The sequence below is a fragment of the Lynx canadensis genome, chromosome F1 (assembly GCF_007474595.2).
Source record: "Lynx canadensis isolate LIC74 chromosome F1, mLynCan4.pri.v2, whole genome shotgun sequence".
In the NCBI taxonomy this organism is placed as follows: domain Eukaryota; kingdom Metazoa; phylum Chordata; class Mammalia; order Carnivora; family Felidae; genus Lynx; species Lynx canadensis.
Window position 1 is genome coordinate 35415518 of NC_044319.2, and position 27034 is coordinate 35442551.

General features: G+C 49.9%; 1 protein-coding gene across 1 annotated transcript; it reads left to right on the top strand.

Annotated features, from left to right (window-relative positions):
* Nucleotides 1–8027: 8027 nt before the first annotated feature.
* Nucleotides 8028–26974, top strand: PIGR (polymeric immunoglobulin receptor). The gene is made up of 11 exons (XM_030302843.1): nucleotides 8028–8172; nucleotides 16697–16793; nucleotides 17502–17846; nucleotides 19215–19868; nucleotides 21149–21481; nucleotides 22047–22370; nucleotides 23300–23474; nucleotides 23822–23943; nucleotides 24583–24714; nucleotides 24838–24896; nucleotides 25924–26974. Exons 2-11 carry the CDS (start codon nucleotides 16751–16753, stop codon nucleotides 26017–26019), a joined length of 2283 nt encoding a protein of 760 aa, XP_030158703.1. The 5' UTR covers nucleotides 8028–8172; nucleotides 16697–16750; the 3' UTR covers nucleotides 26020–26974.
* Nucleotides 26975–27034: the final 60 nt, after the last annotated feature.

Genomic DNA, 27034 nt, shown 5'->3' on the forward strand with positions numbered 1-27034 from the left:
CCTTCTTTAGCTTGTGGAAATCTCACTGGAAACTTCCCCTGGACTTTACCTCTCCCAACCGCATAGTATATAAGCCAGTGTCTCCTCATGGTCCCAGGGCAGCTCTTCCTGCCCACGGGTCCTGTCCCTGTGCTTCAATAAAGTCACCTTTTCGCACCAAAGATGTCTTCAAGAATTCTTTCTTGGTCGTCGGCTCCGGACCCCACGCACCCCGCTATCGCCCCAAAAAACCTCATCACAGGCAAGCACTGACTTTCCTACGATTGAGCAGATTCTCCCCGTGAGGGCACAAGTCTTAACGCAGCTGCTCCTTCCCTAGTATCTCTGCCCAGAAGGGGCTACCCTCAGCTTTCACCTCGCATCTGATACCACATTTCTGTAAGGCAGGTGTGATGATTCCCATTTTACAGATGTGAAAGCCGAAGCCAGAGGAAGGAAGTAGTTACGCTCTTCGGGAAAGGGCAGGCCGGGAACTGGACACAAAGCAGTCTAGCTCCAGGCTTAAATCCTTGATCGCTGCACCACACTGCCTTGCTCGACACTTAGATTTATGGCCTGGCATCTGATCAGGTCCTTTCCTGTTTAATATTCTAGAACCTTCCTTGTTTTCCTCTGGGAGGCCCAGTGTATAGAAGTTTTTATAACCATTTCCAGTAATCTGTTTTCTTTGGTCACCCAGCTGGCTTACTCCTGTCCTGGCTAAGTGAAGTATAAAAGTTCAGGGAGCTGGAAATGAGCGCTGAAAATTCAGTCGCTGCCCAGAGGTCCATGCTGGCATTGTACAAACAGAGCTCAGATCTTTAATTAGCTGCGGGGATGTCCGTCCATCTCAGGTAACCCAGGGCAAATGCTCGACCCCCGGCCAACTTGTTGCCGTTCTCCTCTAGGACTCTGGGGGTTTCTTCCTCTCCTCCAGCAGCCAGTGTGGTCTCGGACAGACAGAATCAGCTTACTGACAGCATCAGTCAGACACAAAGAGGAAGGTATTTCCACGGAAAAGCCTGTAAAGCACTTAAGGCAAGTAAACATGAGTTGTGTGGTTATTTTCCACGGGTACAGATATTCCAGGGCTAAGAGCCTGACAAGACGGGTGGAGATGGAGATTCTACTCAAAAGGAAACAGACCCTCTGGCGGGGTCCAGCCACCACCAAACTCTCCACTTCCCCCTAAAGGATGCAGCTTGGGTTGCCTGCACCAGCCCTCCCTGGCCCCCCCTTCACTGTCAGCAGGAGGACGAGCCATCACCCCAGTGCCCACTCTCCAAGGGGCCAACTGAAACCCAGAAGGGCAGCAGAGAGGCAGGAGAGATCACTGTGCCACACTTCCAGAGGCAGGTAGAAATCACGAACACCGAGGCTCCAGGCCAGTAGGCCACTCTTTGCCCCCTGGCCCCATTTTGTTGAGGATGTACATTCCCTGGTTAGCTTCTGGAGTCTTCTGTGTTCTGCCTTTTCCGATCTCTGGCTGAGTTCCCGAGTTTTGCTTGTTTGCTGCCTTGATCTAGGTCTCCCAGTTCAGCTCTGAGAGGAGAAGGTCAAACAAGGGCCACATCTTTCCCTAATTTCACTAATCCCTGGCTCCCTAACCTGAGTCTCTTAGCAGGGAGGAGGAGAGCCAGGACCGCCGTGGCCCAAGCATTTTCTGATTCCCCCCATGAGTGCAGATGTCGTACTTTTCCCCAGACAAGAGTTCAGGGAAAGGGCACCAGGGAGTCTGCTTTTTTAGGGCCTGGCATGGGAAGTGCAGACTGGTTTGTGAATGCACTTGGCCTCAACTCTCCATTTTGCCAGCACACCGCTGCACCCGCGCAGTGCAGCCCGCTAAAAATTAATTACGGTATACATCACCAGAAAGAAGTGGATTATACAGCCTCGCGCAGTTGGGAATGCAGAGGCTCAGATGGGCATGGGCTGCCGGGGATCACAGGGGATATTTTTCCGGTGGCAGTCTGACAGGCAAACCTTGGGCTGAAGGCCAGGCCAGACCAGGAACAAGGAAACAACAAGTGTTCAGGAGGTTCGGGAGGACCCCAGTGGCTTATGAGAGGGGCTGGGCCCTGTTACCTGACACTCTACCTGTTGACTTTGGATATCTACTCTAAAAATCTTCCTCCTTCCGCCTCTCCCTGACCAGGGTATGGAGGTGGGAGAAGGCGAGAGAGTGGTTTGGTACCTTCAGAAAAGGTTTGCTCCTTTGTTCCTGCCTCTCAGAACCAGAGAAGAAAAGTCTCTGGGGCCCTGGGATTGGCCGGCGGAAACTCAGAGAGCCTCTGGACCGAGGCCAACTTTCCAGCCTAGCTTCGCTATTCCTTGTTCCTCACGACAGAGGCTCCTCAGAGCAAGACGCAGCCGGTCTCGGGGGGCTCCCACCACAGCTCCTGCCCTCATTACTCCACCACCCAAATGACGAAGACGCCCCAGCCCAGAAGCCCCTGAGGAAATGTTGTTTTCACTCTCTGATTGGGGGTGAACAGAACTAGGAAAACAGGTGAGGGATCAGACACCTGGGCAATGACAAGGCGAGGCAGGTAATGAGGGAGAAGGAGGTGGCCCAGTGAGTTCAGGGAGAAAATAGAGGAGCTCTGAGGCTCTCATGGGTCCATGTGGCCAGTAAGCCTCCCTCTCCAACACTCTCCGGTGACCAGAGCTTCTTTCCCACCCTCCTTGCGTCCACTACCCGGCCTGCCTCCTCAAGTTTGTTCTTGGCATTGGCACGATGCTGCCAGTCACAGATGTCATGCTCCGCGCTTCTTAAGAAGGACCTGGGGAGCTCCTATGAAATCACCCCACAGCCAGGCAGATTTGGAGCGTTTCTAGCTTATTCCCCCCGCTACTTAACTCCCTAACAGGGAGGCTCACCTGTGAAAAGGCTCAGGCCTCCAAACAAATTAAGGACTCAGAAACTCCCCCAAGGAGTCCCCCAAGGACTCAGAAACTCACCCCAGGTGGGGGTGAGCTCCCCCCACCTAAGCTCAGCCAACTGGACTATTGCAGTCCCTACTTTCTGGGTGGGATTCCAGGCAGTGGCCACACTAGGGACCACCTTCCCAGCCAGCAGCACTCAGCTGGGCACCAAGGACAATAGTCCCCAACCCATGGCCTCTCTCCAGCCCAGGGCAGGGAGAGTACACGTTGTATCCCTGCCAAGGCAGGACAGCTAGGGTCAGGAAATACAGAGTGTTACCCCCCGATGGCGAGGGTAGGGCTGCTAGGACATAATGATCCCAAATAGTAACTATCCTTTCAAAAAATGGGAGAGAAGGGATTGATATTTAGTTTGGTAGATTTGCTGTCACAATTCTATTTTCTCCTGATCGACACTAAACTGACCATATTATTGGTTTACAGAGGAATGTTGGATTTCAGGGCTGGCTGACCTGGGAGTAAACATCGACTCCAGGCTGGGGTTAACCATTGACTCGGCCAAAGATCTGCACAGGGGAACAGAGAGCTGGCGGTAAACGGCAGCGATAGGCTGTTTCATCTGTCCGCTCTTATCTCACCGGTCTGGCAAAATCGGCATTCATAAGCACCATCCGCAGCGGCCAGGAGTGCAGAAGGGCAGGGGAAGTGTGGGGAAGGATGCAATGGCTTAGGCCTCCCCTTCTCTGTGGGTGGCTTCCCAGGGTCTCGGAGCATCCACCCAAGGATGCAGGGTTGAAGCTGTGTACTTGGTCCTCTCCAATCTTCCCTGAATCAGTTGAAGATGCAAATCGAAGTCCATTGCAGCCCATGGAAACACGATTCAAAAGATCCATCTGGGGAGTGAAGGCTTTGGGAAGTGGAGGAAACTTCCCAATGCTGGAAGACCTTGGTTCTTGACCCACCTATGCCATTAGGTGTGAAGTTGGGCAAGTCATTCCACTTCTCTGCCCTTGGGTGCTCGTTGATCAGTGGGGAATCTCTCTTTGTTCTGAAAGCCCATGCTGTCCCATTCATCTGAAGCTGAATCATAAGCACCTGTTAGAAGCCAGTCACTGCCCACATTATACTTGGTATTTGTCACAAACACACAGTGTAAGTATAATTAGCTCCATTTGATAAATGAGAAAACTGAGGTCCAGAGACCCTGAGTAACTTGTCAAGGGTCCCCTGGACCAACAGGTGGCAGGGCTTGGATGTGAACCCCAGGCATTCTGGGTTTGGAGCCTGTGAGCTTTCCCCAGAGCTTTACTGCCTCTCCATGCCGACTACCACCTGGCTGGTGTTGATCCTTGGCAGTGGTGTATGGGATGATAACTCCTCAATTAGACCATATGCCCTTGGGGAACAGAGACGCACTCTCCTGATGTTCTCAGTCTCCCTGGACCTCACCCAAACTGGTCAGGGGCATAGTAGATGCTTGCAGTAAGGCTGCAAAATGGCCCCCCAAAGACGTGTTCACCTGATCCCTGGAATCTGTAAATGTTACCTTATTGGGGAAAAGGGTCTTTGCAGATGTGATTCAGTCCAGACACTGGAGACGAAGAGATCACCCTGGATTACCCAAATGGACCCTACATGTGGATCACAAGTGTCCTTGTAAGAGAGAACAGAGAAATATTTGCGGGCACACACAGAAGGCAAAATGAGCACAAGGGCAAAAGGGGCATGATGCAGCTACAAACCAAAGAATGTCCAGGGACCCGGCAGCAACCAGAAGCCAGGAAAGGGGCGGGGGGGGGGACAGATTCTCCCCTAGAGCCTCCAGAGGGAGCGTGGCTCCATCCACTCCTGATTCAGACTTTTGGCCTCCAGAACTGAGAACACGTTGCGGTTGTTTTAAGCCACCACAGTTATGGCAGTGTTACAATAGCCACAGGAATCAAATGCAGTGCTCCCTCAAAACACAGAATCCGAGGACGAGAAGTTTTGGAAGCCACACGGCCCAGCCCTCGCATTTAACAGAAGGAACACCTGCAGCCCTAAAGGAGGAAGCGATTTGGCAAAGGTCACTCAGTAAGTTAGAAGCAGGGCCGGAAGCAGGACATGTACATGTGTTCTGAGACCAGACCAGTGTTCCTGCCGAGTCCCAGGGGCGTGAAAGTCAAATAAGAAGCTTTAGTTCTTCTTATTAGTATATTTTTCTCTTATTAGTCTCTTAAGAGGGAGGGGGAGCTTTATTATTTTTTTTTATTTTTTTAAATATATGAAACTGATGGTCAAATTGGTTTCCATACAACACCCAGTGCTCATCCCAAAAGATGCCCTCTTCAATACCCATCCCCCATCCCCCCCTCCCTCCCACCTCCCATCAGCCCTCAGTTTGTTCTCAGTTTTTAAGAGTCCCTTATGCTTGGCTCTCTCCCACTCTAACCTCTCTCTTTTTTTGGGGGGGGGGGGAGGGGGGAACTTTAAAGTAGATGCCGTGATGTAAATTTTGAAAGGTATGATTATTGCTGTCATCATCGTTATTATTGAGTGATGGGCCGTCCCTCCGCCTTCGGGACTGGGAGGCAGGAGCTATGCTTTAGGGCCACTGAGTTCCCGATGGGGAAGCCACAGTGAGAGAGGGGAAGTTAGGTAGCTCCGAACACACCGCTAGCATGTGGCTGAGCCCAAAATAGGACGCAGGGTTTTGACTTTCTGGCTCTTCCCTGGGTTCTGCTTTTCGTTTTCCCTTTCCCCCAAGCTGGATCAGTAGGCCAGGTGGGCTGTGTGTGTGTGTGTGTGTGTGTGTGTGTGTGCACCCGACACGATCTGCTAAGACGGTTTTGGGGACTTCTGGGAGCACACACCAGGACACAACCTAGGAAATTCTCCCCAGTATAGAGTAAGGAAACTGGGTGGGAGATCCGGGGCCCCGGAGGCAGCCTGAGAAGCAACCGTTTTAGGGGTGTTTTCCCCTCCCTCCCTGCGAGCCTACATTTATCAAGTTTCCGTCCTAGTATTCAGTGGGCTTCCCTTGACCCCCACTCCAGCTCAAACAACTAGACCCAAGATATGCCCTGCTTTGGGGGAAGTGAGTTAATGAGAAACAAGAAAACAAAAGCCTACAAATATCTGATGATTGAATCAGAAAGGAGAGAGGCATAAGACGGCAAAGCTTTGGAAGGAGCTGTAATCTGGCAGAAGCAGGCTTGTCCTATCCCTGTCCCCACACTATCTCCATCTTCCCTCACATCCTCCCACTGATAGCGACCCTGGACCCGGGGAGGAGAAAGATTGCATAGCTATTGGGGTACCTGTGTGCCCTCCCACCCGCTACCGGGGGCAGGGGGGTGCTTATTCACGGGTTGCAGCTGGGGAGAGGAGACGGACAGCGATGGAGATATCCAGAACAGGCTGGAGGTGCCGGAGCCCGGGGGAACTGCACCTTGCTTGTCCTGTATAGAACTTCGGTGGTCTGCGGTCTTGCCAGAATTCACTGCAACTCTGGCTACATGGGAGCAGTGGGGCGCAGAAGGCTACAAGGCGCTTAGGGGAGAATGAGGCTCTGCTTCACGGGATCTCCCAAAGGCCTCAGGAGGCTCATGATGAGCCCAACTCGCCCTGCGTCCACAGGAAAGGCAAGGAAGGGCCGAGAGGTCGCAGGGGTCCTACCCGAAGGAGCCCAGAGGTAGGGACAAGGGGAGCACAGAGTGGACCACAGATGTCTCAGGATGAGCGGGGATACAGGCCACGGATCCTCAGTACCAGGTACATTTCAGAAGACAGGGCTCTTTCCTTCCCAGCACGAGGCCAACGCACAACCACAACAAAGCAAGACCAAAATAATAGGGCCTTCCTTCTATTGCCTCGACAGTAACCTTGACATAAGCCACCCCCTTGTCCGTGCCCACTTAGCCCAGACTTCACACAAAACCAGAGGAGAGAAGGGAGACAAAAAGGAAAATAAATCCAGAATGAGATTGAGTTTTAAATCGAGAGTGAAGTGACAGAGAGATCACTGAATCGAACCCAGTTTGCCTGGAAACGACTAGGTGATTTTTTTTTCTTACATTAGTCAGATTGTAGGTTTGGGGTCAGAAATGAAGCTCCGTGCTAGAAAATACCGTTTCTTTTGTGGCCATTCAACTCCTTGGTTGCCAGTTCATGTTCATTCGTGAGTAAGTGGTTAGCTAACATAAGACCCGGGGCTCTAACTGCCGTGTGTTTTTACCGGGACTCTATTTCTCTTTTTCTCCTTCCCCTTCTGGGGTTTGCTCTGCAGGACGCTGTAGGGAGAGCCTGGGTCAGTCCTGCACAGGTAGGATGGGGCAGGATTCTATGGGGGGGGTATGCTGAGGGGTGTTGGGGGGACATATGTGTGCATGTTGGGGACTGGGTGTCACTTGTGTGACACAGCACTGCATTTGGGGCACCCCAGGAATCCTAACCGGGTCATGTCCGGAAGACCACCAAGGACTAACTGAGATAGGGAAGGAGATTTTCCTCCGCCATCAGCTCAGTAGATCAGCACCGACTTTGCTGTGGCTCAGAGCGTGGGTCCCAACAGCACTCCGTGGTCCGCCATTTTTAGGGGAGCCCAGAAACAGCCAGTGTTTAATCCCTGTGGGGAGTAGAATGGGAAGATCCGCAGCCCCCCCAGTTCCTGAGAGCACTGGGCTGGTAGAAGGAGGCTCTTTGGAAGATGTATGTAAAGAGTGGACTTAATCCAGGCTAAGTATCCTAGAAAGTGGGGGGGTTTCCAGAGTGAGCAGAGATGAGAGGCCATGGACTGAGAGCCGTTCCTGCCACTTGTGCCCCATCAAATGCACTTCAACTTCATTCCACACCTGGACCGGGGGTATCTGGTTATACCCTCAATCTGCAGGTTTGGGATTACTATCCCTAGTTTTGAGATGGGAAGAAACATGAAGGGGCCTTGCCTAGGATCTTGCAGCTAGAAAAAGGCGGAATAGGCTCTTCATGCCTGATACTCTGTCTCGCATCCTGCAGCTGCAATAATGGAGGGTTCCCTGCTAACAGTCTCCCCAAGGTCAAGGGGAAGCAAGTGGAACCAGTCAGAAAAGCCAAAAGGAAAGGAGAGCAAGGGATCATTGAGAGTCACGTGCCCCTGGCCGGCCGCCATGCCTATGGGAGAGTGTCCCTTTAAGAGCCCAGGTGTGGGTCAAGCACTGCACACAGTTTCGGTTTTGGCAGCCGCATCCAGTGTCCTGCTGGCAACTTCTGGAGAGCCCCAGGTTGTGGACTGGCCAGCAGGCTGTGCCCCTGAAACTGAGTTGCCAGGAGAGAAGACAGTGGCTTAAAGTAAGTGTGCCTGTTCTGGGATCTGCAGCACGATGCCCTCTGGGAAGGGACTGGGACGGCGGCTCAGAAAACCCCCTACATTCACAACGGCCAGCCCACAGAGATGCGGTGAGGGGGACACGGGGCGCAGCCTGCGCGGCTGAGCACGTGGCCGGGGAGCAGAGGTGCGCGGCCCCCAGAGATGAGCGAGGACGCACGTGTGTGGGGAACCCCCTCCCCATGTCTGTGAAACGGCAGCAGGTGGGCAGAAGGAATGTCTGTGGTCAGCATGTGTAGTTTTGCTCTAAAGCGTGCCTCCAGAACTCCCTACCAACTCCTCCACAGTCTAACACACGTAGTGTGTGACCTTGGGCAAGTCACGTGATTGCTCTCTGCGCCGCGGTTCCTAAATCTGTTAAGTGGGGATGCAAATAATCCCTATCCCTCGGGTGTGTGAGGTGCAAACGAGAAAATACGTGTGAAGTTGCTTTGTAACCTCCAGAGCAAAAATAACCAGAGCCTGGTGATTTTCAGTTTAGCTCCGTTACTCAGGGACTTAACGGAGCGCCAGGCGCTCCTGGGTGAGAGACCGCATGCAGAGTGCCCGGCACAGAGCCAGTACTCCTCTAGGCTCGGAGCTTTCCACATCCAGCTCTCTGGGGAGGGTACGCGCAGCTCCTTTTTCGGAGAGGCTCGGGGACCCTTTCTGGCTTCAACCTAGCTTTGTTCCAGGTGATTCCTGCCACACGGAGGCATGATGTGTGCCATCCTATCACCTTGCCCTCGCCATGGTGGGGCAAATGAGGTCCCCCCGGGGTAAGTGGGCAAGGTGGGCAGAGCCCCCTTCCAGGCACAGACGGCATTCTGCGTCCTGATGGTCTTGCTGGCCCTGCAGCCAGGAGCACCCCCCGCCCCCCCGTGCTCTCCCGCTGTCCATCCTGACGGCGTCCCCAGCCGGCCACGCAACCGTCGTGCGCAAGCTGCTGCACTGTGCGAGCTCCCTTCCCAGCACCCCCAGCTCCGCTTATGTAACTGCCCCCAGGACTGGGGCCGCCTGAGCTGCTGGTGCTGTTTTGCACCAGAGCCTCCGCCATCCCTCTGCCTCTTCACTGGGGGACTTCTAGCTTCTTCCACCTCTGAAGAGGGGATGTGCCCATTCATGGGTTAGGGTAGAAGGCAGCGATCTGCCCACCGGAGCCAGCTCCGGAACCCTTCATCCATCCGTCCTTCTCCTTGGCCTTGGATGTGGAGATGTAGCAGAGAGAGCAAGGAACCAGGAGTCAGGGGAGCCAGTAGTTCTCTAATCATTGCCTCTCTCTTAGCGCCTCTAGACCTCAGTGGCTGTATTTTATTGACAGCGCGAAGATAGCGGCTGGCACGTGGCAAATCCACTTTCCACGGGCTTTCGCAGCTTCCTCTCCTCCCCTCCTGAGACAAATCCAGGTGGTCGGGCCACGTAGGTATCACAATCCCCTTTATAGTCGAGGAAACGAAGAGTCCCCGAGTTAATGTGAGTGGGGTAAAATCACCCAGCGAGTGTGAATGATAACATTTTGGTACAGTCATTGTAACATGGTCATGGGGACATTTTGCCATCACCTAGAAAACAAAATACCCAACTTAAAAAAAAAAAAGAGAGTAATATTATGCATGCAGGTGCTCAGCAGAGACCCTCTTCAGATATGTCTTGCCCTCTCTCTGGGTTGGTTGGGGTTGGGATTCCAAAGTCACCTAGAAAAAAAATTTGGGGCAATGTGTCTGGTTATCGGAAACAAACATAACATGACTTATACATGGTAGATGCTAAATAAATAGCAGCCATTATTATTTTTCAGGAAGAAATTTCTCTGTTGGCACCCACCTCTGGGTTCAAGTGTCTCTTCCCAGGAACTGTCTTTCCCGTGAAAAGTGGAGAGGAGAGAACTGGACTAACTTCTTTAAGAGTGGATTTCCTGCTCCCTCCTCTCCTGACTGCTCCCCTCAATGTCAAGACCCTCCTCGTGCAGCATAGTGACTTAGAGCTTATACTTTTGGTCCAGAGAACCTGAATTTGAATCCCATGGCGGTTGCTTACCAACTTTGTAACCCTGGGCAAATCTCACACTTCTCTGTGCCTCAATTGTCTCATATGTGAAATGGGTTTGCCTGTTTTATTCTCCCTCCCTAGGGTGGCTGCAAAATGTTAAGTGAGGTTAACACATGTAAAGCGCTGGAGAATAACTCTATATGTGCTAGCTCTAATTATATCGCCTGCTTCTAACCTACTCTCTTCCTTCAGGCCATGCTGGTCCAATCTGGGTAGCTCACCCCCCGTCTTCAAAGGTTGCCCAGTGAAGAGGCTTCTATTCCCCTGTCACTCTAGGACGTGAAAAAGAGAAGACTGTGCTCATTTTATTTTTATTACTTTTTTTCTTTCAGAGAGGGAAAAAGAGAGAGCACACGTGCCAGTGCGGGTGGGGAATGGAGAGGGAGAGAGAGAGAGAGAGAGGGAGGGAGAGAGAATCTTAAGCAAGCTCCACACTGAGTGTGGTGCCCGAGTTTGATCCCATGACCCTAGGATAGTGACCTGAGCCGAAAGCAAGGGTCGGACACTGAACTGACTGAGTCATCCGGGCACACGGACTGTTTTGATTTTAGAGAGGAGTTGGGAAAGGAACTAACATATTTTGAGCCCGACACCATACTAAGGACTTTACATATCTGTGTTGTGGCCTTTAGTCCTTATAGCTATTCTCTATACTAGGTACAATTGTCTCCAGTTTACAAATGAGGACTTGAGGCTCAAAGAGTTTAAATCCCCTACCCCCAGACCACACAGACCCCGCGTGCGAGGGCTGATAACCAAGCTGCAGAGCCCATGATCTGTGCTGCTCTCCAAGCGCCCGGCAACCATGAAAGTCAGGTGCGCGGACCCGCACTCTCTTATCCTTAAACTGACTATTGCCTCCTACAGTTGAAGGGTGCTTTGTACTATAGAAAGCACTTCCATATGCATGTCCTGTTATCCCCTCCATCGTCCTCCACCCCACAGAAGCCTTTGTCTCTAGGAGAGTTGAGGGACGGTGATGTTCATTTGACAGATGAAGGAGTTGAGCCGACATATTTTGCCCAAGTGGTAGAGCTCTTCTGGTAGCCTGTGACAGAGCAGGACTCAGGACCTCTGGGTCCTCTTCCATCCTCCAGGCCCCTTTGCATGCAACTGTCCCTGGCGAGCCCAGAACCAAGAAGGCATTTGGCAAAGTGAAAGAAACCAACCCTGACTCTGCCCTTCCCACACAGGGGATGGGGATGTAACCATTTCTGATCCCATCGGGCTTTGCTGAGCAGCCAGGTCTTGCCAGACGCTGAGATGCAAACCCCTCTGTGTGGGGGAGGCCGATCTCAGCTGGCCCCTGGCTTGCAGAGCTAGCTATCTGAGAAAGCCTGTGAGACAAGCATCTATGCATCAAGGCAGAATGGGATGGAATCAATAATAGGGTTCTAAGTTTTTGCAAAAAGGGCATCTGGAAATCCATGAGGCTTATTCCCAGAGCTTCATGGAGCTGGTACTTCAAATGTTTAATTTCCGCTTAAATTTTGCTTTAACGACAGGGATGGGAATAGAAAGTCTTGGATCTTTCCAGCTCGTACATTCTTTGATTCCCTTGGCTGTTCTCTCCCCATCTTCTTGCCCTCTAATGGGCAAGAAGGGAATTCTTATTGCTTCCCTGAACGTTTCTTTTGCTTGGAGACTGTCCCACAGTCCGGGGCTTACATAAACTACATAAACTCTCATAAACTCCCACTTGTCATTTCAAATCCGAGGCCCTTCCAAAGCACACAGACCGCTCTCCCTCCCTCAGTGATAACGCGGTTTCCGGGATCACTCTAGTATGTGCTCGGCTCCACCACTCAAGGGAGATTAAAGGGGTGGTCCCGAATGGACTCAGGCAGTGCCTCTCCTGGAGGCAGGGGAAGGGGCCACTAGTCCAGGCCAAGGAAAGCCTCATCCCCAGCCAGGCCAGCTGGTCTACCACTTCTCTGAGCTCCAAGCTTCTTGCTTCTCCAAGTTCACACTCATGGGAAGTTGTCAGAACCTGCCAGCTTGGTTTTATGTCCCCGTAGTGCGTGCTGTCTGTCATCTCTGAAGCCCCGGGGGCTGTTATGTATTCAACAGATGAAGAGCCCTGGGGCCCTCTGTTATGTACTAAACAGATGAAGAGCTCAGAGTGACTGAAGCATGTGGTTCACCAGTAGCCACGCTAGGACCTGGTCTGGGAGATCCGTCTCCCTCTGAATAAAAAAGGAAACTATGAATTCGATGGGCAAAGGTTTGGACTCCAAGCCAGTAGAGCTGAAGTTCAGCCACTCTAACCAAAGGGGAGCCAGCTAGAGTAATTTTATAAGGAGACAAACTCTGTTCTCCAGCCCAGCTGAAAATCCTGCCCCAATCCACAACTGTGTGGGCAAGTTATAAATATGTCAGAGGTAGTAACTGGGTAACATGAGAATGATTTAGAATATCCTAGCCTAGCTAGTAAAACCAAACAAAACCACTCCTCTTTAAGTGGTTTTCTCATCTTTAAGGATGAGAAAAAATGCCTTCATCGTGATATCCTAGCCTATGTAGACCCCAAAGGACAGGTCCCTCTGTTCATCCAAGGAGTGATAATAGGGTAGTGATCCAATTCTGCTGTGGGTCTTGGGGCCAAGCATCTCTCTAACCTTTAGATCTCCCATTTACAACACGACGATCTACCTCTTGAGATGCTGTGATGATGAAGTCATATAAGAAAAGCAGTTAGCAAAGCATCTGGTGCATGGTAGGTGGCCAATAAATATTACGCTCTTTCCTTCCGCAACTGCTTTAAACCAACTCCAACCACCATGACTGGGGCATCCCTGAGACCTGATGCGCTTTGGGGGGAATGTCTGGTTTTGAGAGGAAGGGATCTCTAATGATTCTCAAAGCCCAGGACCCTCTCAGCTTCTAGCAGAGAAAGCGTGCTTCGAGTTTAGTTTTGGACAAAGACGGTTTCCTGCTTCTCCGAGCCCTTGCACGCCCATGATCTACCCTGCAGCCAGACTGTGTGTTCCTCACCAAGGTTACTCTTGGCCAGGTTTGCCCTTCCAGCTGTGCATGCCTGATGCTCTCATCCTTGGCCCGAGGCTGTGCAAAGCGTAAAGGGTCCACTTGCATATCCTCTCTCCGGGAGGCCATTCGCAACCATCCAAGCATGTGACAAATGAGAGGAAGCCTGGAACAGAAGTGGGGACCCCCACTTGGGAAAACCTGGCCTCTGCCTCTCTGTGACCCAGAGCAAATTGCTTTGATCAATCCAGAGGAGAAACTGCACCCCTCAACTCAGCCCATGGGAAGACCCCTTCCTGTCTCACAGACATATTAGGGAGATTGCTTATCTAGAGATGAGAAGAGGAACCAGAACCAAGGAAAATACTGCTGGCTTAGGCTCTTAAAGCATGTGGCATTTTGTCAGTGCACCCAAAGCCGGTGCAAATGGCAGGTGGTAATTTCCCTGGGACTCTGCAGCCAGCACATCCCAAGCCTTCCAGAGGAGACAGACTTCCCAGCCTTCTGCCACCTGGTGCCACCTGGGAGTCTCTCTCATGGTGACCTGTAGTGTCCACTCCGGGTTCCCCCAGTCAGCATCTCCTGAGCATTTGGCTAAGGACCTACCCCAGAAATTAACCATTGGCCTGGTGTGGAAGGTCTGGGGCAATTAACTGGAATCAAGAGAACCTCAAGCTGTCACCTGACACCCCTGTCTGTCCCCTCCTTCCCTAACCCACTCTCCTTACTCTTCCAAAGAACTGGAGAAACAGAATACCTTTGTCTCCACAAGGAAATAAAAAGGTTCCTGGCTGGGAAATTCCCCCACGGAAAAGAAATAACCAAGATAAACAACTCTATTGCCTTTGGCTCAGGCTGGTGAAGGGAGTCTCAGGGAGCGGGAACAAGGGTGAAGGTGGCAAGGGGAGCCTGAGAGATCACTCCCTGGGCTCCTAACTGCTTAGAGCTTCCTTATCTTTATGGGTGCTCATTATTGCCCTGTGCTTGTTGACATTGTTTTCTCCCTTAATGCTCTCATTGTCAAACCACTCCAAAGGTTAAACGTGTTGAAATCCTTGGGAAAGTGGGACTCCTCTGTCCACCTCTTTCCTCCTCTGGGCCTCAGTTTGGGTCCTAAGACTGAACCCTGGGACCCTCAAACCGCACTCCCTGCCCCAACCCAGGGCTACATCCACAGATGTGGCAAGGTTTGCATGCACTGAACCCTCCAAGTGGCCTTATCTTGGATTCTCCAGCTTCATCTGTCCTGAACCACAAGGCAGGATAACGGAAGCCACAAGGTAGGATAACAGAAGCCAAGTCCCTGGGAAATCTTGGGCCTATCACTCAGCATCTCAAGATCTTGATTCTCTTATCCATAAAATGGTGGTAATTATATCCATTCTGTTTTAGTTAAAGGGAAGTTATAAAGCCCCAGTAAAAAGATAAATGACAATGCTTTGATAAACAATGGGGGCTCTACAAGTAACAGGAATGAGCATGAGGATAAGCCTGCTGCCGTGTTGAGGCGCAACGCGGCACATTGGGAAAAGTGAAGGGCTTTGACTTTGGAGTCTGATGAGGTTGCGTTCAGATCTTGCCCATTCCCCACCCCTCACCCTGCCCACCCTCACACTTAACTCCTTAGGGAAAGCACTTAAATTGCAGCTTTCATTTCTTCCTGTGTAAAATGTGGAGAAGGACATCCATTTCAGAGGGAGATATTAAGTTTATTTTTATTTATTTATTTATTGCTTATTTTCATTCTTTAATTTTTTAAGAGCAGCTCAGCATATTTTCACAAACTTCAGGAAACTTTTAGAGATATACTAAGTGTTTCTAAATAAACAATTTTATCTGAGTTTGGAGGATGTGGCAGACTTCGGTGTTGTGAAGTCAAATTCTATGATTTTCTTCTACCACTTAACATTTCTTTTTTGTTGTTGTTGTTGATACAAGATAACATTTTATTTTATTTTATTTTATTTTTTGTTTTTGTTTTTTCAATATATGAAATTTATTGTCAAATTGGTTTCCATACAACACCCAGTGCTCATCCTAAAAGGTGCCCTCCTCTATACCCATCACCCACTCTCCCCTCCCTCCCACCCCCCATCAACCCTCAGTTTGTTCTCAGTTTTTAAGAGTCTCTTATGCTTTGGCTCTCTCCCACTCTAACCTCTTTTTTTTTTCCTTCCCCTCCCCCATGGGTTTCTGTTAGGTTTCTCAGGATCCACATAAGAGTGAAAACATATGGTATCCGTCTTTCTCTGTATGGCTTATTTCACTTAGCATCACACTCTCCAGTTCCATCCACGTTGCTACAAAGGGCCATATTTCATTCTTTCTCATTGCCACGTAGTACTCCACTGTGTATATAAACCACAATTTCTTTATCCATTCATCAGTTGATGGACATTTAGGCTCTTTCCATCATTTGGCTATTGTTGAGAGTGCTGCTATAAACATTGCGGTACAAGTGCCCCTATGCATCAGTACTCCTGTATCCCTTGGGTAAATTCTTAGCAGTGCTATTGCTGGGTCATAGGGTAGGTCTATTTTTAATTTTCTGAGGAACCTCCACACTGTTTTCCAGAGTGGCTGCACCAATTTGCATGCCCACCAACAGTGCAAGAGGCTTCCCGTTTCTCCACATCCTCGCCAGCATCTATAGTCTCCTGATTTGTTCATTTTGGCCACTCTGACTGGCGTGAGGTGATATCTGAGTGTGGTTTTGATTTGTATTTCCCTGATAAGGAGCGACGTTGAGCATCTTTTCATGTGCCTGTTGGCCATCCGGATGTCTTCTTTAGAGAAGTGTCTATTCATGTTTTCTGCCCATTTCTTCACTGGGTTATTTGTTTTTTGGGTATGGAGTTTGGTGAGCTCTTTATAGATTTTGGATACTAGCCCTTTGTCTGATATGTCATTTGCAAATGGGAGATATTAAGTTTAAATGAGATAATACACATACATTATTTAACACAGTGCCTGGAAAGAGATCATGGTAAGACACCACCATTGTTACATTTACAACTTTAATTTTACCAGGCCTCCTTTATGGGTCTCAGTTTACATATATGAACACACCATAAAAGATTCCAGGGATGTAGGGAGCGCAGCTGAAACAGAGAGATGGGGCCACTCGGTAGTAACCAATCATCCAGCAAGTTGTTCCTGAGACCTTATGGATCTTGCCCAGAACCATGCCTCCCAGACGGGGATATAGAAACAATGGCACCTGTGTCCCCATCCCCAAGGAGCAGGCAGCATAGTTGAGAAGACAAAAATCTACACACGACTATTAAGGAACAAAAAGTACTGGGGGATAATGGGACTTTGAGCCGTAATGGGGAAGGCGGAGCCATTCATTCCTTCAACAGAATTTATGTCAGTTACTGGAGCTACAAAACCAAACAGGTGTTACAGGAACTTTAAGGCCAACTTAGTCTTGGAAGACGCAAGAGCTTCATATTTTGTGCTATTGTCTTTCAGCTTCCCACGAAAGAAGTTGGCCTGGGTGGCACAGCCCCGTGAGAGCCACCAACGATGAAGCTCCTCTTCCTCACCTGCCTGCTGGCGGTTTTCCCAGGTGCGTCTGTCAGGCCCCAGCCCACCCCTCCAGGATCCATTTCCCTGGGAGCACTAAAATCAACTCTATCCGCAGGGATGCCACTCTCAAAATTTGCACTCCCTCGAGGAGGAAGTCTCACAGATGATAAGAAAGGTCATGTCTGAACACAGATGGATGAGCAAGTGTTGGGGGTGGACAGGGACAGGAATGGCAATTCCTCGCTTCAGGGCCAGGAAGTCTGGTGAAAGGTCTTCACCAGGAGGGGGAAAAAAAAAGATCTTGACCTTACACCAGGCATCTCTAAGAGTTGTTATGGGGTTTGGGGGAAATGACTTATCCTTCTTGGCTGTCAGTATCTTTGCTGGGGAAAAAAAAAAGGATCTGCCAAGTGTTTTTAGAAATATAAGAAAATAATAGATAATAAAGGCAATGGCATAGCATCCTACAAAGTGGCTTTTTATGAAAAAGGCTATCATTAAATAAGTTTGCCGTCCCATTGTCCTTACAGTGATTACTTTTAATGAGTTACAGTTAGAATTTAATACTGATTAATCCATCTTTTTACCCAATCACAACAGTTATCCAGCTGTAGTACATAGCAAATAACCCGCCAAAGGTACATGTGAAAGGAGGAAAATTCCATCTCCTCGGGGTGAGCCGTCAGGATCCTTTCAGCAGGCTTTACCTCCTCGGGCCTCAGAAAACGTGTGTCTTCTCTCCCCACAGTGGTCTCTATGAAGAGTCCCATATTTGGTCCCCAGGAGGTGAGCAGTGTGGAAGGTGGCTCAGCATCCATCACGTGCTACTATCCGGCCACCTCTGTCAATCGGCATACCCGGAAGTACTGGTGCCGGCAGGGAGCCAAGGGCCGCTGCACAACCCTCATCTCTTCGGAGGGCTACATCTCCAAGGATTATGAGGGCAGAGCCAAGCTCACCAACTTCCCCGAGAACAGCACATTTGTGGTCAACATTGGCCATCTCACCCGGAATGACTCTGGACGCTACAAGTGTGGTCTGGGCATTAGTAGCCGAGGCCTCAACTTTGATGTGAGCCTGGAGGTCGGCCAGGGTAAGAATCTAGGCTCCTTGGGCTCCTTTGGGAAAGTGAGAGGGGCTCATGTCGGGAGCAACTGGAGGGCTTCAGGAAGAATTTCCTCAGAGGGAAGCGCGTCTGGCCTGGGATGGGAAGGCTGTGTGTCCTCCTTCCAGAGGCAAGGGCTTTACATAATAGAACATGGAAATGAGACCTATAGGACCTACTTGGGGGTTGTGGGGGGACTTTTTAGGTCTTCAAGGCCTATCACATTTTAGGGCTTTACTAAGACTATAGCTTAGAAGAGCATCAGGAGGAAGAGATCTGTCACCGGGTTTGTGGCAGGTGGAGCAAAGGGGTTTTGAACTGAGGGAGACAGAAAAGGCAGGGAGAGATTTGTAGAGATTCTTAAATTCCTGCCATTGTTGCACCCTTCCGATCAAGACCTTACGACACCAGAAGGCTTCTTTCAAAATGCATTTCTTACCTGGGATCCATTAGTCCATCAACACCCTCAGCATAAATTAAATGATCAGTTCTTGCCCAGAGACCAGGGCTCTGAAGGAGTGGGCCACTGACCAAGCCTGTTCTAACTGAGAAAAGAGAAAAATAAGAAAGATCTTTCTGGCCAGGTTCAATGACCAAGGCGTATTAGATAATCAAGAAGAAATTAAGAGAGGAAGAGGTCTTAAGGGAGGAAAACTGGAGGGGTTCTCAAAGATATGTTTTGCTCCTTTGGGATGTGCCTATTATTATCTGTGGACTAAATGAAGAGTTCATTCAGCTGGTCATATAGAGTCATAAAATGGGAGAATTTTAAGAGCTGAGGAGAGCTTGGAGTTGACTCTATACAGGATGTCCAGAACACTGGAGACCATGAGTATACATTTCAAATGGCAAAAATTCATTCCTTTACAAAGCAGCCCATTCCATGTTTGGACTGTTGTAAATTTTAGAAACTTCTATCACAACACACTGAAATCCATCACCCTCTACTTATATTCATTCTGTTTATTTCAGCACACGTTAATTTTGGCACCTATGTATAGGCATTGTGCTAGGCACTGCAGGGAGTCAAACGTGTGTAAGGGATGTCTTTGCTCTCAAGGGACTTCCACGCTGTGGGGAACATAATTAACTATATGCAAGATCAGATGTAAAAGAGATACAGCTATAAATGTCAAGAGAGCACAAAGGAGGAAGAGAGTAGTGTCAGTTTAGGGAAGGCTTCCCGGAGGAGACAGCAATGAGGCTCAGTCTTGGAAGACATATTCTGACAGTGTCCCTCCGGGGAGGAGAGCTCTGAAGGTGAGAGGCACACCCAGGCCCTCACTGGGAATGCTGACCGGCCCTATGTTTCAAGAGAGTGAAATCACAAATTGCCACCTGTCCGTTGTCTTACAGGTCCTGGGGTCGGAGATGACACTGAAGTCTACATAGCTGACTTGGGCAGAACAGTGACCATTAACTGCCCTTTCAAGTCCGAAAATTCTGAGAAAAGGAAGTCTGTGTGCAAGAAGACAGGCCAGCTCTGTGTCCTAGTCATTGACTCCAATGGGTATGTGAACCCCAACTATAGCAACAGAGCAGGCATCGATATTGATGGTACTAGTCAAGTAACGTTCAGTTTCGTTATCGAACGAATCCGGCTCAGCGATGCTGGGATATACGTCTGCCAGGCTGGGGATGATTCCAGTAATGATAAGCACAATGTTGACCTTCAGGTGCTGAAGCCTGAGCCTGAACTGCTTTATGGAGACCTGAGGGGCTCAGTGACTTTTGACTGTGCCCTGGGCTCTGAGGTGGCAGGTGTGTCCAAATTTCTGTGCCGAATGAGCAATGGGGAAGACTGTGACGTGGTCATCAACACCCTGGGGAAGAAGTCTAAGGATTTTGAGGGCAGGATCCTGCTCACTCCCAGGGACCAAGGCTTCTTCAGTGTGCATATCACCGGCCTGAGGAAAGAGGATGCAGGGTACTACCTGTGTGGAGCCCACTCTGATGGCCAACCTCATGAAGGCTCACCCACTCAGATATGGCAACTCTTTGTCAATGAAGGTGAGACCTGAGACTGGGAGGGGAAGAGTCATCCCAGCAGGAGGGCACCTGACTCCCACCCTATGAGTCTATCCAGTATCGATTAGTCAGTTGACGATGTCTGCTCCCTGACAAACTCTGAACTGCATGTCCCCATGGACAGCTGGACAGGAGAGCTAGAAAACACGGCCTCTGCCTTGTGTTACCTACTACCTATTACTTGTGTAATGACTAATTAGGTTATTAAAGGCCTTTCAATGGCTGTCCCTGATTAACAGAAAGGAGAGTGAAGCACTTGACTGAGGCAAAACCTGTAGATCATTTGGGTCTCTGAGAGCCACAATAAGGACTTAGCATGGAACCCTGGGCTTGCAGGGGCCACCTGTCCCTTCTCTTTGTCTTTTGAGCAGAATGGCACCTCATCCTTCACACTCAAATGGGAGAAAGTTTGGCTTCTCTTGGTCTCAGAGCTCTCCCAGGAAGGCAATGCCCCAGCCTCTAAATTTCCTCCTCAACATCTCATAGGGTTATTTTTTATTCTGCACCATCTGGCCTACTCAGCTGTACTTTGGCAATCCAGGAGGGTGGTGAAATAATTAAATCCCTGCTCCCTTTCACCTGGGAGCATCCCGTATAAAGTTACCCTCATGAGAAACAGCAAACCAGTACTTGCAGATCAGTGTCCCTGCTCTTGTGACCTTTCCTTAAGGGGCTCACATTCTCTGCCCATCATTTTTATACCCAGCTCAGTCCTCATCACATTCTTCAGCATCTTCATAGCTCAGCATCCCCACTGAACCTCAGCTTTGGCTTATTGGAGAATGGCCATCCTTTTCTGAGATGGCCCTCAGGGTCCTAACCAATTAAACCTTCTGTGCTACATAGTTTATATTTTAAATCATACCATTCTAAATTTATTTTCTTAATTTGGAGAAAAACCATCTGACCATTTTTATGGTATGAGCTAATAAACTGACAAATAGTTACATAGGGAGAGATTTTGTAAGAAGCCCAAGGAGTTCAAGGACTGATGGCCTCTCCTTAAACTCCTTCTATTCTCTGCCCAGAATAAGGTGGGAAAAGAAAATGAGATGCCCAGGCTAGTGGTGAAGATCACTGGAGTCTGGTTGGATGGCTCCAGCTATAGGCTCTGTGACATTAGGACAGTCTTTCTCATTTTCTAAGGAGAGTGAGGTAAATAGTCTAAACCTCACTCCCCACTCTGGCTGAGACCATGGGGAAGAGACTGCCAAGACCATGTTGCTGATGTTCTGAAATTCCATCTCTGTCTGTACTTTCAGAGACCACGATGCCCCAGAGTCCCTCTGTGGTGAAAGGTGTGGTCGGAGGCTCCGTGGCAGTGCTTTGCCCCTACAACCCTAAGGAAACAGATAGCCTAAAGTACTGGTGTCGCTGGGAAGACACTCCAAATGGCCGCTGCCAGCAGCTGGTAGAGAGTGAGGGGCTGGTTAATGAACAGTATGAGGGCAGGCTCGCGCTATACAAAGAGCCAGGCAATGGCACCTATACAGTCCTACTCAACCAGCTCACCAATGAGGACGCTGGCTTCTACTGGTGTCTGACCAGTGGCGATACTCACTGGAGGTCCACAGTGGAGCTCAAGATTGTAGAAGGTAAGAGCTGAACTGGGGCAAAAGAGAGGGGAGGCATCCCCAGGATCATCCAGTCCACAGCGACATCACCCGGAAACACTCTTCTTTCTATCTCATCCCATGCTGATGGGACAGACCTCGGGAGAGAGCCCCCCTGCCGAGATGTCATGTTTTCATAATTGTAACAACCACCCTTTCCTGAGAAAACCCCACACTCACCAAACCACCACACATAGAACCTTTTATTATCAAGAACGTTGGCTTCTTTCACAGTATATATGGCATCAGCGGAAGTAGAGTGCAGCTCTTTGTATGGAGTCTAGAAGAGAAGAGAGGAACAAGGAAAGCAAACTGAAGTCAAGAGTTTGTGTTTTTTGATAGACTAGATTAATGTATGGGGGTCATCAACAATAATCATTACATAGGCACATGATTGCATTCTTTATGTATTCAGTATCATGTATTTACTTATAATGCTATCCAGAGAGGACACGGGCTGTGGACAAATGTCCTCACCACAGTCACTTCCCTGCAGCATTACCAATGCCAACTTGTGTGCCTATTTCTCCCTCCCTCCCTGCTCCAGGAGAACCGAGCCTCAAGGCACCCAAGAATGTCACTGCTTGGGTGGGAGAGACTTTCAAGCTCCCCTGCCACTTCCCGTGCAAATACTACTCCTATGAGAAATACTGGTGCAAGTGGAGTAACAAAGGGTGCAAGACCCTGCCCACCCAAGATGATGGTCCCAGCCAGGCCTTCGTGAACTGTGACCAGAAGAGCCAGATAATTTCCCTGACCCTGAACCCAGTTGCCAAGGAGGATGAAGGCTGGTACTGGTGCGGGGTGAAGGAAGGCCACCGATACGGGGAGACCATGGCTGTCTATGTGGCAGTCGAGGAGAGGGTAAGGGGTAAGTCTCTGAGGGCGAGGCCTACGCCCCCCCCCCCCCGGGGACATCAGAGAAAGGCTCCTGCCTACAGGCTTCTCCAACAGGGGTGGCCTTTAGGTTTGGTTATAAGAGACTAGAGGCAGGGGGAGATTTAGCCTCTATATAGTCTCATTTAACCCTCTAAAAAGAGCATCTGAAATAAACATACTAACTAAAAATAAATAAATAAATATTAATAGGTTTGCCATATGACCTCAGCTTCAAGACAAGTCCCGTAGTTGTCCCTTCAGGCCATTTTGAAGCCCTTTCTATGGGAGAGAGGTTCTATATGCAGAAATTTCAAAGTCACTACCACATGCAGTATGCTCTGCCAAAGCCTACTGTCAAAAGAGGACCAGATATCTTCATGTACAAGATCTGGTAAAGAAAATTAAGGCAATCCCTTCTAGAAAGTTCGCATCTTAAGTCTCTTTTTAAAATGTCACATAAAATGTTTTATTCCTAATGAGGGTGTGATTAGTCCCGCTAGAAATCCTACTGTGTCTGGGAGCAGCTGATCTGGTTCACTGAGGGACCCATTGCCAAGCTACCACCAGGGGGCAGCACTATTGCACCCAGTCCTGTGGTCCCTGGACCTTGGGCAGGGTTTCAAAGCTGAGAAAAACTTCTGTCTCCAAATGATAGGTTAGCCCTGAAACAGAGCCGGGTCTATGCCATGGATCCTTGTAGATGGACACGGATTTGGTGTGAACAGGACAGAGATCATCTGACAAGCTAGAGAGGACCATCACTCCTCTCTTTCTAGTGTCATCCTGGACTCCACTCTAACAGCCTTGAGATCTCACCCTGACCCTGTGATTGCTAATGAAGTCCCACTCCACGGATTCCCTAACTCCAGGGAGTGAAAACTGACAAAGAACAATCATTCAGTCCCACTCGTCTTTCTCTAGGGTCCCAAGATGTCAGCCAAGTGAGGGCTGCTCCTGGTGAAGAGGAAGTAGAGTCAAGTGTCAGGAAGACTGAGAACAAAGTGATTCAAGATCCCAGGCTTTCTGTGGAGGACAGACCAGTGAAGGATACTGAAGACCCCGCTGGTGAGAGCAGAGCATCCGCGGACACGGACAGGTGAGGACAAGGACCTCAGGTTGGGCCATGGGGACCGTAGAGGAGAGCCTGTCTACCTGTCAATAGTGAAGAAGGCTTCACTGTCTCGGCTTGTGCTCAGGAGGGTCCTCTGGCCTTCTCATGTGGCTGGAGTGGCATCCACCATTCAGTTTAATTTCCCAGGCCTGGGACGCAGAGAAGGCCCAGTCTTTGCTTTTGCCATATCTGAGAAGTATCCTTAGAAGAGTAGAGCTAGGGGGCCACGTCAAGAGAAGGGACTGAAAGAAGGAGCTAGTGAGACTCAACCTGTCAGCACATCCTGGGACCCCAGGTCTCCCTTCCAGTGACTAACTCAGTCTTTCTTCCAGCTCTGTGGGACAAGGCAGGAGCTCCAAAGTTCTTGTCTCTACCCTGGTGCCCCTGGGCCTGGTGCTGGCACTGGGGGCCGTGGTAGTGGGGGTGCTCAGAGCACGGCACCGGAAGAATGTTGGTGAGTGCCTGAGATCCCTTGCCCCCCATCTCCAACCCTGAGCCCTTGGACCTCTGTGGGGTTTTATCTGCCCTTCGTGTGTGTGGGGCGGGGGGGGGGGGTTGCTACAGTTCTTTCTCTTTCATAGGTTCCAAGAAAGGGTTCTGGGAAAGCAGGATGGGGAAAGATAAGCTCCTACCCAAAATGTACATTAAAGTGCTGCTATCTCTGGAACATCATCTCTGATGGCTCGGGGTTCAAGTTTAGAGGCAGGATTGGCAGGAGGAGGAGCTCAGGAAGAACTACACTTCTACCCTAGTTTGAGAAACTGACTGATTATATGACTTTGGGTGTCCCCATTTCATGCCTCAGTTTCCCTAGGGCTCAAGGCAGGGATAATAATAACCACCTCACTGGGCTGATGTGAGGACAGAATGAGACACTGTGCGTTGAAGGGTCAGGGGTTGTTGAGTCTTGATTATCTGTGAGAAGGGATGGAGAAGGAGACCTATCATTTCCGTACTTTTCTGGGTCAGAGTCAGAGGTGAGCAACCTACCACACTGCCCCTTCCAGCTATCCTTTGGGGCTCCCTCAGAGGCAGCGTGTCCTGCTCACATTTGTCCTCTGTCCCTACACCGACTCCTCTTTCTCCTGGACAGACCGGATTTCGGTTAGAAGCTACAGGACAGACATTAGCATGTCGGACTTCGAGAACTCCAGGGAATTTGGTGCCAATGACAACATGGGAGCCTCTCAAGTCACTCAGGAAACATCTCTTGGAGGAAAAGATGGTACGTCCCTCACTCAAGGGAATGCCCAACCCCTGGGAGGGCAAGAATTATACCTGACTCTGCCTCTGGGGTGGGAATAGGAGGTTAGTGAAGGCTAATCCCCCCACCTTGCTCTTCACATAGAGTTCAGCGCCACCACTGGGAATACCATGGAGACGGAAGAACCCAAGAAACCGAAAAGGGTAAGAGTGAGGAGGGAGATGGCGGCCCCACTTGTGTGACAAGGAAGTGCAGCATGAGGGTCTGTAGTCATATCTCAGAGTTGGGGCTGATGTCAGAATAGGGAAGATAGTGTCAACTTTTTGAGGGCAAGATGTATCCTACTGGTCGTGGTGTTAATGTGGCTGAGGTGCAGGAGATGAGCTGCATTTATAGGCTGTGAACATGCAGCGGGGAGGGAGACTGGGGGTTCAGAAGGAAGTGCGCAGAAACTTCAGCCACAGAATAAGAAAGGTCAAATGTCAAATGCCAGTGCCTAGGTGAATTGTCTTCCTGAGCTGTGGAACCTGTGGACTTCAGGCCACGCACCCTCCCTTGAGAGTTTGCTCTCAGGACCAGCCTTTTGCCTGAGTCTAAAAGACATTTGCTGGCAGCAGGCAATTTGATAGTCACTAGAAGCCCTTCCCCACTCCAACCACATGCCATATGACTTGAAATCCTACCAGAGGTGACTTCTGACTCTAGGTCACATATTACCCTCCTCCCACCCGCTGTGCCTCCTTAACCCCAGCGTGTAAATGCTTGCTACCGTATCTACTCTCCCTTGAAGCAGCAGAGACCCTGAATCTGGAACAATTAGGGGAATAAGCTAGTCCTGAAGACGGGCTTCCCCTCCAGCCCTGTGTCGTCGCAAAGCTCCATCTTTAAGATAGTGGTCCTGTGGCTGATATCAGCCTAGACCACCTTGCCCATGTACTGTGTGGGCAGAGCTTCCGGGGACAGGCCCAGGCAACAGGGGTGGTTCCACTCCATGTGTCGGAAGGCGGTAGTGAGACAGAGGGAGATATTTTTAGAAACTGCAACTTTCCGTTTCTCAAAATGCATCATTGGTGAGCATGGGGAGCTAGATTAAGAGCAGCAGGTCAACACAGTCTGGGGTTGCTTAAGCCAGGATTATGTACTCAATATATTTAGTGCCTACCCTCCCTCCGACCCCCACCCGCTGAGCCAACACCCCAAACACTGACTCCTGTCCTGTTGCCCCCTTAGTCCTCCAAGGAGGAAGCTGATATGGCCTACACTGCCTTCTTGCTCCAGACCAACAACATGGCTGCCGACGTCCAGGGGGCACCCAGTGAAGCCTAGGCACCAGCTGTGCCCTCCCACCATCCATGACAATCACCTTCAGAATCATGTTGATCCCTGGGGCCCTCAGCTCCAGGGTGCCTCACTGCGTGCCCCCTCACTGCATGGGATTCTCAAAGGGATTCTCCTCCTCACTCCACCCCTCCTTCTCTCCATCTCCCCCTCTCTTTCATCTTTTCTTCTTTCCTTCATTGAAAATACATAGTTGGTTATTCACCAGAACCAAGGCAGCCTTCTAGACACTGGGACAGAAAGGCCGTCACCCCGGCCAGCAGCATTCACGGAATCCTTGGAAACTGCAGCTCCTCTTGGTGCAGTTATACTCACCAAGACCTGAAATCCTCATCAGGTCTACTCACCTCTGCCCATAGTGGGAGAGAAATCATAAACTATCTGGAGTCCTGGGGCCTTAGGGATCATGTAACGTGGGTTTACATACAAGGAATCACACACACACATGCAAACCTTTCACACATGAGAGGTAAAGAGGTTTGCTCAAGGGCACCATGTAGCATAAACTAGTGTCAAAACCAGGTTTGGTACCTCTACCTGTCCTCTTGACCAGGAATCTCTCTACAAGGACCCTTGCACTCCTGATGGAGGCAGAGTTCTAGAATAAGGAGGAGGAGGAGGAAGAGAAAAATGTAATGGAGACTAGTCTTTCGCAAGCCCCACCTCGGGGAAGAGGACTCTGTCTTTTTCTGTCACTCAAATGGACCTAACGGGATAAAAGAGTAGTCAAATACGCATAAAGCCACTTATTCGAAGAGCTCTGAACCAAAGGAAGGAAAGAGGGTGTTTGATGATGCTGGGGAGGGGCTGATCTCCAAAGAACTAAGGTTTAAGGTCTTTTTCCCTCTGAGCTCTGTACTTCAACCAGCACCTACCAGCTGAAACTTGCTTCCAAATCAAAGATGTGATTTAATTAATAATTAAAGACCATGATTGCCACCAAGGAGGCTCAGACTGCATTTGTCCCCATACCTTCTATTTCCCAGGGTGTTTTGCTTTGGTA

What these genes read in the sequence shown, in the direction of transcription:
- PIGR (XM_030302843.1), top strand. Translation starts at nt 16,751, where the DNA reads ATGAAGCTCCTCTTCCTCACCTGCCTGCTGGCGGTTTTCCCAG. An exon ending in CCTGCTGGCGGTTTTCCCAG is followed by an intron (nt 16,794 to 17,501) that starts GTGCGTCTGTCA and finishes CTCTCCCCACAG; the next exon opens with TGGTCTCTATGAAGAGTCCC. An exon ending in AGTCGAGGAGAGGGTAAGGG is followed by an intron (nt 22,371 to 23,299) that starts GTAAGTCTCTGA and finishes GTCTTTCTCTAG; the next exon opens with GGTCCCAAGATGTCAGCCAA.